This window comes from Microtus oregoni, unplaced genomic scaffold, assembly GCF_018167655.1.
Source record: "Microtus oregoni isolate MIOR12 unplaced genomic scaffold, Mior012 000016F_ref0000370, whole genome shotgun sequence".
Taxonomy (NCBI): domain Eukaryota; kingdom Metazoa; phylum Chordata; class Mammalia; order Rodentia; family Cricetidae; genus Microtus; species Microtus oregoni.
The window spans coordinates 381870-392974 of record NW_024543075.1 but is presented as its reverse complement, the minus strand read 5'-3'; the positions used below and the strand labels follow the sequence as shown (position 1 = coordinate 392974).

The 11105-nt window shown below is 55.1% G+C and overlaps 1 protein-coding gene across 1 annotated transcript; it reads left to right on the top strand.

Moving 5' to 3' along the window:
• The first annotated feature begins 6184 nt into the window (after positions 1-6184).
• LOC121457611 (fibroblast growth factor 3-like) lies at positions 6185-10681 on the top strand. The gene is made up of 3 exons (XM_041666514.1): positions 6185-6404; positions 8199-8302; positions 10268-10681. Exons 1-3 carry the CDS (start codon positions 6185-6187, stop codon positions 10679-10681), a joined length of 738 nt encoding a protein of 245 aa, XP_041522448.1.
• Positions 10682-11105: the final 424 nt, after the last annotated feature.

The window sequence follows — 11105 nt, the reverse complement described above, 5'->3', positions numbered from 1 at the left end:
GGCCAAATCCTGTCCCTGGGTGCATCTGGGCTTCATGAGTGACAGCTCAGGAAGTGTGTGACTGTCTTATTAGTTATTGAAGTAACAACAGCCATGCACAGGCTGGGGTGCTTCCCTAGCACACGGGAGCTCTCCCTCTGGCCCAAGAGTGGAGCTCCCTCCCACCTTGGTTTGTTTGGAGACAGGGTCTCAAGTGCAGTCTGACTGGTCCACTCTGTAGACCTGATGGGCTTGATGGCCTCAGACTCATGGAGATCCCCCTGCCTCTGCTTCCTGAGTCCTGGGCTCAAAGGTATGTGTCAACACACCTAGCAGGTCCCACCATTTTCTTTTACCCTTACCCTGGAGATCTCCTTGTTTTGATTATCTTCCAGATCCTTCTATGAATTAATTCCATGTGTTCACAGCAAGGACCACAGCCCACTGGCCATACTGTCCCAAGACCGTCATTTACAGTTTACCACAATTCTGAGTTTTGTTTTGTTTTGAGACAGGGTCCCTCCTCTGTGTAGCCCTAGCTAGCCTGGAAGTTGCAATATACACCAGGCTAGCCTTGAACTCACAGAGATACCTGCCTCTACATTCCAAGTGCTAGAAGCAGAGGTGTGAACCACCTAGACCAGCTGCCTGTTTCCACTTAACGGGTAAGGAAATTGAGGCCTGGAAGGGAACATGGGCTCACAACCACTTCACACAGCCATGTGCCAGAATCTCAACTGGGTTGGTGTTCAAGTGTTACCGGTCTAAAGAATTTCAGTATGGTGGCCCTTCTGTTTCCAAGAGTTCTGTAGCTGAGGAATCAACCAACCAGGGACTAAAAGTACTCAACAAAGGGCAGACAAGACAGTCATCCAGGAAAGGCACTTATGCCAAGTTTAACGGCCCAAGTTCAATCACTAAGACCCAGGTGGTGGAATGAGAGAACCGACACCCAGTAGTCCTCTGGCCTTCAAATGTAAGCCATGATACACGCCCCCATCGCTGCCTCCTTCCATAATAAATAAATAAATAAATATTTTAAAAATTTCAGGGGAAAAAAAATCTTGCATAGAGTAATGCATACCTGAATCCCAGCTGCAGTCAGGAAGATCAGAAGTTCACGATCATCCTTGACTGGGTGGTGAGTTTGAGGCCAACCTGAGCCACATGAGACCCTGTCTCAAAAAAAAAAAAAAAAAAAGGCAGAGAAAGGCTAGAGAGATGAGTCAGCGGTTAGGAGCACTGGCTGCTCTTACGGCGGACCTAGATTTGAGTCACAGCAACCACATGGTGACTCTAACCATCTGTCTGTAACTCTAGTTCCAGAACATTTGATACCCTTCTCTGACTTCCAGAGTACATGTATGTGCACTTCATACATATGGTACACAGACATAAATGCAGGAATATACTCATATGTGAAATAAAAATAAATATTTTTAAAGTGATTGAAGTGTCTACTTTAAGTTAACTATCTCAATAAAGTATTTTGGTATTGAAACAATACAAACAAGTTACAAGGAAAAATAAATTTGACAGAAACTTGTAAGCTACCACCTTGCACCCATTTGCCCCTACCTGCTGCCCAAACTCTCACTGCCACATCTGGAGCAGAACCCACCCACCCCAAGATTCTTAAGCATGTTGGAGAAGGGTACTCTCTATATCCAGCAGTCCGTACTGCTCTTAGACACATGCAGGCTCAAGTACCCATGGGACAGGAGTGTTCTTCCCTTCCCCAGGTGGACTCAGAGCTCCTGGGACACGTGGTATTAAGAGCCCTACACTAAGCTGGGTGGTAGTGGCATATACCTTTGATCCCAGCACGCAGAAGGCAGAGGCAGGCGGATCTCTGTGAGTTCAAGGCCAGCCTGGTGTACAAACTGAGTTCCAGGACAGCTACACAGAGAAACAGTGTTTTAAAAAACCCAGGAGAGAGGGGTTGGGGGAGCCCTCATTATGTTGCCACCTCTTTTGGTGGAGTCCTATTGGCCTGGGGGTAGGCTCTGGTTATTAGGAACTTGTATTCCTCTACCTACTTAGGAAGTGAGAAAATCCATCCTGCCTCCTGTGGGCGGGGCTCTGGGTAGAAATGGAACTTGGAACCTGCCCGTGTGTGTCCATATCAGGGAGAATCTGCAGATACACCATTGCCATTCATGGTCCTGGGCTGGCTGAAAAAGCCCATCTGCACCCCTGTGTGGTCCAGGGTCCTTCTTCATTTCCCACCATGACCCACTGCATCTGTGGGAGTGCCAGACTGGTCCCTCATAGCAAGCAGGAAGGCTCCACTGAGCTGAAGCCTGGGCTTTAGGGTACCACCCATGCAGCACCAGAAGCAAAGGTCCAGAGACTCAACTGAAGGATGCTGAGGATGTTTAACTCAGCCCCTGCCTGCTGAAGATGCTGCCAGCTGAGGCACACAGGTGACTCCGATCTCCCAACTCTGCATTCCTGAGCCAGTCAGATCACCTCTCACCTGGTAGGGCTAAGGTGGCCTACTTTTAGGATTTCAGGGGTACGGTGACCCCAGGTCAGCACCCAGCAAGCAAGCTGGTCTCTTTCCCCCACTTTTGGTGGTGGAGTATAGAGTGAGTTTGGGGCCAAGAAGGCAGGGACATCACAGGGCACTGTCCCTGGCCCTCCTCTCCCTAGCTCTCTCTCTAGGTGTAGGGGCTAGAGGCAGAGGTCCAGGCCAAGTATAGATCAGATAAGGAGGGAGCTTCCAGAGCAGAGGCCCTGGAAGCGGTGTTAGACAGGCTTGGGCCAGGTCTGGGGGTGTCCAGGCCAGGGAGTGGGGCCTGGAAGAGACCAATTAGTCAAACGGCTGCAATTGGCCATTTGGAAGCAATTAACAGGGTGTCCATTACCATATTATGCCCCCCCACCCCCTGCAAGCTCTGCTAGGCCCTACTCTGTAAGAGGTCAGAGCCTCAGCCCAGCCCAGGCAGACTGCAATGGAGGCCCAGCTCTAGCCCAGCACAGCACACACTCAGGCTCCCTCTGCTGAGGGGGGCATTTGAGACCAAGCCATGGGTCCACCCATAGCCTGAGGGAGGGTCTGGGGACTCCCAAGGCCAAGAAGGTCAGTGATTAAAGGTGCAGGGAAACCTCACTGAACAAGAGAGGGCTGTTGGAAGCAGGCCAGGGGGTGGCCAGCAGTACAAGCCCACCTTTACCAAGGCCTCCATCCCGGGAATGAACCTGGGTGGGGTCTGAGGTAGGGGTGAAGGCAGCTCCTTCCAACTATAGAGTGGAGGGTGGGTAGAAAGACCCAGGAACCCTTGCATAGGGCCTAGAGGAAGACCCTGGGCCAGGAATGTGGGTGCCTTAGGGACAACTGAGGAACAGGCCAAAGTCAGCCAGGACCACAGAGAGGGCCTGGGCCATATCACCTACTGGGCCACTGAAGTCCTTTATTCTCAAAGGCACCTGAGGTCCCTATGGTGATGCCACGATCTGGTCACTGATGGTAGCAGTGGCAGGAGTCTTGGTAGGGGTCGCTCCACTGAGCTTCTGATCTGGCCTTAGAATTTCACATACGGAGGATGTCAAAGTCTCAGAGAGTTACTCTGTATGGGCCAGCCAATGTGTCAAGGAGAGGCAAGCCCATTCATACACTTCAGCAGTGTATTTAGAGAATTACAGTGCAAGGGCTGTCCAGAGGAAGACACACTGAAGGACACACCCAACAGGGAACCTAGGGTCCAGGCATGGAGCAGGAGGAAGGCTCTGAGTCCAGGCTGTCCAATGGGATTCCTCTGGCTCCTCCCACACACCAACAAAGGAAAACTTCACACCAGTCCTCCCAGACCCTTCCTTACTCTCTCTCTCCTTCCCTCTTTGTATGTATGTGTGTGTTGTGTGAATGTGTTTAAGATTTATTTATTTTTATGTGTATGGGTGTTGTTGTTGGTGGTGGTTTTTTTGACTGCCTGTAAATATTTGTACCAGATATACAAGATGCCTGATGTCCTCAGAGGCCAGAAGATGGTGTTATAGACATTTGAGAGCCACCATGTGGTTGCTGGAAACTGAACCCAGGTCTTTTGTAAGACCCGTCAGTGCTTTTAACCAATGAACATTTCTACAGACCTTTTCTTAGCTTTGTTTTGTTTGTTTGTTTGTTTGTTTGTTTGTTTTTAAGACAAGGTCTCCAGGCTGACGTCAAATCTGCTTTGTGGTTGCGGCCAGCAAGGAAGTCCAGCATCACCTGCTTCCACATCTCCAGTGCTGAGCTGGCAGGCCTGTGCCGGCACACCTGGCTTCAAGGCTGCTCTTGTCCAGACACAGCAGTAGCTGGCTCCAGGAGCTGTACTAGAGGCATTTAGGGAGGAGATGTCCTCCTGATTCTTCTGGGACATCTTAGGAGCTTGGGCAGCCAGCATGTGACCAGCCCAGTGCTGGTTATCAAGACACAGGGCAAATTGCCCTGTCCACCCATCTGTCCTGACAGCTGTCCCTGCTCCCTGTAAAGCAGGTTCCATTCAATGCTGACTCCAGGGCTTTAGCAATCCGTTGGCTCAGTCTTTAGACTGCTCAAGAGTTCTCAGGAGCCGGCCCTGGGGCAGAGACCCTCCAGACCTGAGCCAGGACAGAGGCGTTGCGAGATCACTGAGGATGCTCAGCTGTGGGGGACATGTGTACTCAGGATGCTGGAGAGAGCTCATTGAGGACCCGCTGTCCTGTATATAAGGTCTCAGGGTTGATAATGCCCCAGTGTGTGCTATTAACAGCTCTGTATCAGGGAGCCCCCCCCCCCCAACATTTCTCAGCATCTCACATTGTCCAGGGCATCCCACCTGACTCTTCCTGGAGCTCAGGATCAACTTAGGAGGCAATGCTGTGACCCAGGCCACTGGACCCTCCAGCTAACTCAGCAGAAAACGCCTATGTGAGGTTCGTTGCTGGCTGGAGGAGCTCTGGAAGCACAGGCCACAGAGGTGGTGTGGGACCTTTTCTGACACCTCAGGAAGTCTTTCTCTGAGGCCCCTAGCAGATAGGGAACTGAAGTCAAGAGCCCAGGGACCAGAAAGCTGTTCCCTGAGCCTAGACTCTTACTCAGCCTGCCAGGAGGGTATGCTGGGGTCCTTTGTGGCATCTTCTCCAAACTCTCTCTCTCTCTCTCTCTCTCCCCCCCCCCCTGCAACTCGGTATTTCTCCACCCCTCTCATCTCTCTTTCTCTTCTAGTGGATTTGCCACCTGCCTCCCCTACTCCCATTTCCATCTCTGCCTGCGTCTCCAGAGCTCCTGGACTCTCTGACTCTATTGTCCCTGCCCAGTCCGCTCTCTGGACCACCGTTGGGATAAACCACTCCTGCTCAAGGTGTGTAAACTTCACTTGGTGCCTTTCAGTCAGTTAGGGAGTTACAGGACAAAGTGACCCTGGGCCCTTGGGCCACAAGACTGGGCAGCTAAGGACAGCTCAGCGGCTCATGTGAGAAGCCGCGACCTGCACAGACCCAACCCCGGGTTCCCCACGCGCCGCCCTCCGCAATCGCTCTCGATTAGGCGCCGCCTTTCATGAGCGTTTGTCAGCTAGACTTCCCCGCAAGTTGTTTGCGCAGACATCAGTCATCCGCGGTCCCATTGTGCACCCAGGATTGATGTAAGGCGGGAGGGGGTGGCAGGGCCTGGGGCGGCTGCCTTTAGGCCTCGCTCTATAATTTTCCGAGGCATAATTGGTCTGGGGGCGGGGCGGGGACCTTTCAGAAGCGGGAGGGGGTGCGCAGGGCGCGCGGCGGAGGAGCGGCTGCCCGACGGCGCTGGCCGGGGCGCTGTGAGCAGGCGACGCCGGGCCTGAGCCCCGCGCCCCGCCGGGGACCACGTCCGCCTTTTGTTGCCGAGCGCCCTTTCTTCTGAGCTGTGTGCGGCAAGGGAACATTCCCCCATTCCTGGGTGAAAATTCGAAGTCTTTTCTCTCCACCTCCTTCTCCCTTTCTCCGCATCTTCTCTCCATCCTCTTTCCCTCTCTCCACACGTCCTTTTCTCCATCTCCCCATTCTCCCCATCTCTCCTTGTCTCCCCTCCCTCTTTTTCTTCCTCCTTCCTCTGTCCCCCACCTCTTCCCGGTCTTCCTCTCCCTCTCTCTCCCTCCCAGCCACAGTCCACACAGCCTGGCGCGCGGGCGTGTGCTCCCAGCGCCGCTCCTTCCGTGAGCCCCGCGCTGGCGCAGCCGCCGCCGCGGGCGGGCGCGATGCCGGGATGGGCCTGATCTGGCTTCTGCTGCTTAGCTTGCTGGAACCCGGCTGGCCCGCTACGGGGCCCGGGACACGGCTGCGGCGCGATGCGGGCGGCCGTGGGGGCGTCTACGAGCACCTCGGCGGGGCGCCCCGGCGCCGCAAGCTCTACTGCGCCACCAAGTACCACCTCCAGCTGCACCCCAGCGGCCGCGTGAACGGCAGCCTGGAGAACAGCGCCTACAGTGAGTGTCCGGCCAGAGGTGGGCGGGAGGGACGGGCGGGCTCGGCCCCCTGTCGCGGCGTCCCAGGTGGGAGCAGAGCTGAAGTCCATTCGAAGACTAAGCCTCGGTCCCAGCTGCAGATCCCATCGACATGCCCTGCCCTTCCCGCTCCCCCAGGGGCTGCGCGGGAGGCGAGCATGATTCTGACAGGTTTGTATTTCTCAGTGAAAAGCCGCTGGATAAGGAGTTATCGCCCTCTTTATTGTTTTGACGACCCCGGGGCGCATGACCAGTCCCTTCTGTCCTCTTTGCTCTTAGCCGGTGCGCCAAGGACACTCCCCTGGGCAGAGCTTGGTTTTCGCGACTAGGAGTCCGGCGACGGGCTTATCCCATGTCCTGCGCTCTGTAGGAGAGCACGCGACAGGACAGAAAGCCGTCCCCGCGTATTTTGGATGCAGCCGGCACGCACCTAAACGTCCCGCGGCTGGATGATACCTAGCGCCAATTCCCAAGCACTCTAGGATTTGGCTCCGTGGGTGCAGTACACGCGAGCCGAGCTCGGCCCGGAGTGTTGCGCGCCGCGTGGGAGGGAGGTCGTGCAGAACTCACCGCGCCCGGGGCTCAGGAAGCCGAGTGGGGGGCGAGGGCGGCTGTAGGAACCGCAGCTTCCTCCTTCAAAGCCGCAGCCCCGCGGGGGCGTCCTGGGGACCAGCCCCGACCCGGCCTGGAGCGCTGGGCTCCTCACGAGCACCCCCTCCCCAGCTGCCCCGTCCGGGCGGGCTCCAGATGCAGAAGAGAGGCACCTTTACAGTCTTCCCATGGTGGGGGGTGTGCTCATCTGGCGCAAGCTCTAAAGGTAGTCCCTTGCACCCTTCCAAACCGTGTATAGGGTAGGACTCAATTGGTCCTGGTTATCTGGACTATGTTAGGGCCCAGGCGGGCGGGCATCAGAGATGCGCTCCCCGGAAAGGGAGTTAATCCTCAAACCACTATCCCAGGGGACATTGCCCTCCCCTCCCAAAAGCACTATCCTGTTCACAGGAAAGGCGCCTGGAGGATTTTTGTTTGTTTGGTTTTATATTTTATTTATTTTGTATGCCACGATGTGTATGTAGATCATTGAAGCACTTGCCGGAGTCGGTTCTCTACTTCCACCATATTGGTCCGACCGAACTCAGATGGGTAGTCTTGGCGGCTACTCAGCCATCTGAGCTGGGGACCATTAACTTTTATACCTACTCTTGGGCCTGGGTGAGCCCCAGTCACCTTCCCTCTGCACCTAGGTTCTTCTGCCCCAGGCTACCTTTCTGCACCCATGATTGGATCCATTGCCTGACAGTGTGGATAACTCTCTGGCTGGGCTGCATTAAGCACTGGCTCCCCCAGGAGTCTCAGGCACCTTCTCTTCTAGGGCTCCCTCTTCCCCAGGGTTTGGATCGCCCAACCACTATGTGTGACCTTGGACAAATCATTTGTCCTCAGCCTCAGCTTTCTAGAACATGCCGGTTCACAAGGGGGCACCCAATACAAACTGAATTGATCTGTGTTACACCCAAGATGCCCGATGGGGCAGAACACCCCCACTGTGTCTTCTCCTGGGGTTAGGATTAATGTCTTGGGCACAGTGGCTGAATGTCCCCTTCTTCTCCTACTGTCTAATGCTTTCTTCCTACTAGGACTTCCAACCCCTCCACCATGACCTGCTTGGCGTCATGGCTGCCCTTCTGTCCCAGCTTCCTAAGCCCATGGGAGTTAGTGCAGGCTGAGGTTCTGCTCAGGTGGGGCAGGTGACTGAACCTTCCTGACTCTTTCCAGGCATCCTGGAGATTACTGCGGTGGAAGTGGGCGTGGTGGCCATCAAAGGGCTCTTCTCTGGGCGGTACCTGGCCATGAACAAGAGAGGACGGCTGTATGCTTCGGTGAGTCCCATCCCTAGTGGGCAGGTGTAATAGGGTGTAATAGCCATCTGACTTGAGCATCTGGTTGGGGGCCAGAAGGAACATGAGCAGTAGAATGCCTGGCTTCCAGACTCAAGCTGGTCCAGGTTCCCCCGCTTCGGAGTGCCCACCCAACCTGTCTGAAGTCAGTCTCTCTCTGAGTTACAATGGTGGAGATAGGGAACATGGCAGCAAGGTTCCAGACCTCCATGAGAGTGAATAACCCAAGATAATTGTGCAGTTGAGGGAGGAGAGATCAGGGCAAATCTGCCCTGCATCTGTGGAAGGAGGAAGATGGGTGCTTGGTCTGTTCTCAGGGTGGGAAGGCAAGAGCTGTCTGGCTCAGGAGGGGAAGGGATGCAGAAATGGTTGTCAACTTAGTGCTGGAGTGAGTCCTCGGCACCCATGTATCAAAACTGGCCAAAGTGGTGTCACCCCAGCACTAGAGGGGAGGAGACAGGACGTTCCCGGGCTCCCTGGCTAGCCTAGCTGAAACAGCCTCCATGCATATGGCCTTGGTGCCACCTGGAAGCAGGAGCTCCGGTACCTCCTCCACACTCCTGATAGACACACACCCTTGGCTGAGTGATGGGTCCCAGCTGCTGCAAAGCTGGGCTGGTGATTTCCCCACCTCTCGGACCCTGCATCCTGTCCCACTCTAGTGTGAGCGAACCCAGCTGACTTTACATGTGAACCTGGCCCTCCCACAGAAACTCTGCCATGAGGTGAGGTCTCAGGTGTCCTCAGTGACAGTTTATATCTTTCTGCCCACAGAAAAGAGCATAGTGGGGTGGGACCACGGCTGTGGTCTTCTGGTTTCGGCGGAGCAGGGGATGGTGAAGTCAGGGGTCCTGCTGGCTGGCTGGAGTAGAACTTTCCAGAGAACACATCAGGGATGATCTCACAAACTTACAGACAGACCTGGGCCTATATAAGGCCCCAGCCTCTTTGACCTAACTGTTGGCCTCTAAGGTTTCTTCGTACAGGCTTGTGCCTGGCTTCCTGCGTGCCCAGCGTGGCTGCCCATGCACTGCCACCATGGGCCAGTGACAACCCCACAGTCCATCCCACCTCCCTGAGTTATAGATCACAGTAGCCCAGAACGCTCAGGGATAGGAGAGCTGGCAAAAGGCAAATCCTCCCCCCTGCACAGTGAAACTCAGCGCTCTCTTCAGCCCAGCTAGTGGTCTCAGGTGACACTGGTTCCAGCTCAGCCAATCAGGAGCCTGCTGGGCCTCCTCCTCCCTTAGCCCCATAACCATCCATCTCCAGGTCCTCAGGTGTGCTCCTTGAGTTGATATCTTCAACACACACCTCTCCTTACCTCCTGCCACCCAATCCCAGAAGCAGCACCTTGTCACACTGGCCTCGTCCCTTCCCACTTGGAGCTGCAACAACCTTGGGGTTGGATGACTGCCCTGTAGCTTCTCTGTCCTCCAGCCTGTCTGTTCATTGTCTGTTATCCATCCATCCATCCATGCATCCACTCAGCCAGCTATCCATCCACTCATCCATTCTTTTACCTATGTACCCATCCCATCCACCCAACCATCTATCCACCCAGACATCTATCATCGACCCACCTAACCACTCAGCCCATCATCCATTCGTATACACTTATTCACTCATCCACCACTCATCCATCCACCTATCCATCCACTCACTAACACACCCATTCATCCACCTCCATCATACTCTATCTAGCACACGCCAAGCGCTGAACCCAGTGCAAACCTACAGCAAAAAGAGAGAACTTCCCTTTGTCCTCATAGGAGGGCTAGTTACTTGGAGCAGGGCACAGTCTTGGGAAAGGTAGGCTGGCCAGGCTGCATAGACTTTGGGCAGGCATGGACAGATGGTCCAGGCAGCTTCAGGAGACAGGGAGGCATTGGGGAGGTGTTGACATCATGGCCTCCATGGCTGTTATCTGTGGCCTCTGTCTGACAGGAGCACTACAATGCAGAGTGTGAGTTCGTGGAGCGGATCCATGAGCTGGGCTACAATACTTATGCCTCCCGCCTGTATCGCACAGGGCCCAGTGGGCCAGGGACTCGGCGGCAGCCTGGTGCCCAGAGACCTTGGTACGTGTCTGTAAATGGCAAGGGTCGGCCACGCCGGGGCTTCAAGACCCGCCGCACACAGAAGTCCTCCCTCTTCCTACCCCGAGTGCTGGGCCACAAAGACCATGAGCTGGTGCGGCTACTGCAGAATGGCCAGCCACGAGCTGCAGGAGAGGGCAGCCAGCCCAGACAGCGGCGGCAGAAGAAGCAGAGCCCAGGAGACCATGGCAAGATGGAACCCTTGTCTCCTGGGGTCGTTCCAGGTGCCCATCTGGAGACAGGTGAACTGGCTGTAGCCTAAGTGGCCACCCTGAGAACTTTCTGAGGTCAACCCCCGCAGGCACCCAGCATCATCTTGGAGGCCTGGTTTCCCCACCCTTGTCACTGGGTTGGCTGCTTGGGGGACCTAGAACTTGCTTGTCCTTGGTGGCTTTCGGAGAGCAAGTGCCAGCCACCGAGGGGCATGAGTCAAAGCCCCTGAAAGACTCGAAGTTCAAGATGTCCATGGGATTACATGGGAGGGAGCTTTTGTTGCAGGGGTGACCTGCTGGTGGAGCCCAGCCAGAGGCAGACAGGCGGCCCTGGCAGCCCGAGGCAGTGGACACTGGAAGGGGCTATGATTCAAACATTAAATATGTCACTCTGTCTGGCTATTTAACAGCTAGGATTCAGGCTGAGGATACCTCAAGACTCAGACTGAGACATTCTACGGGGGGAAGGCAGGC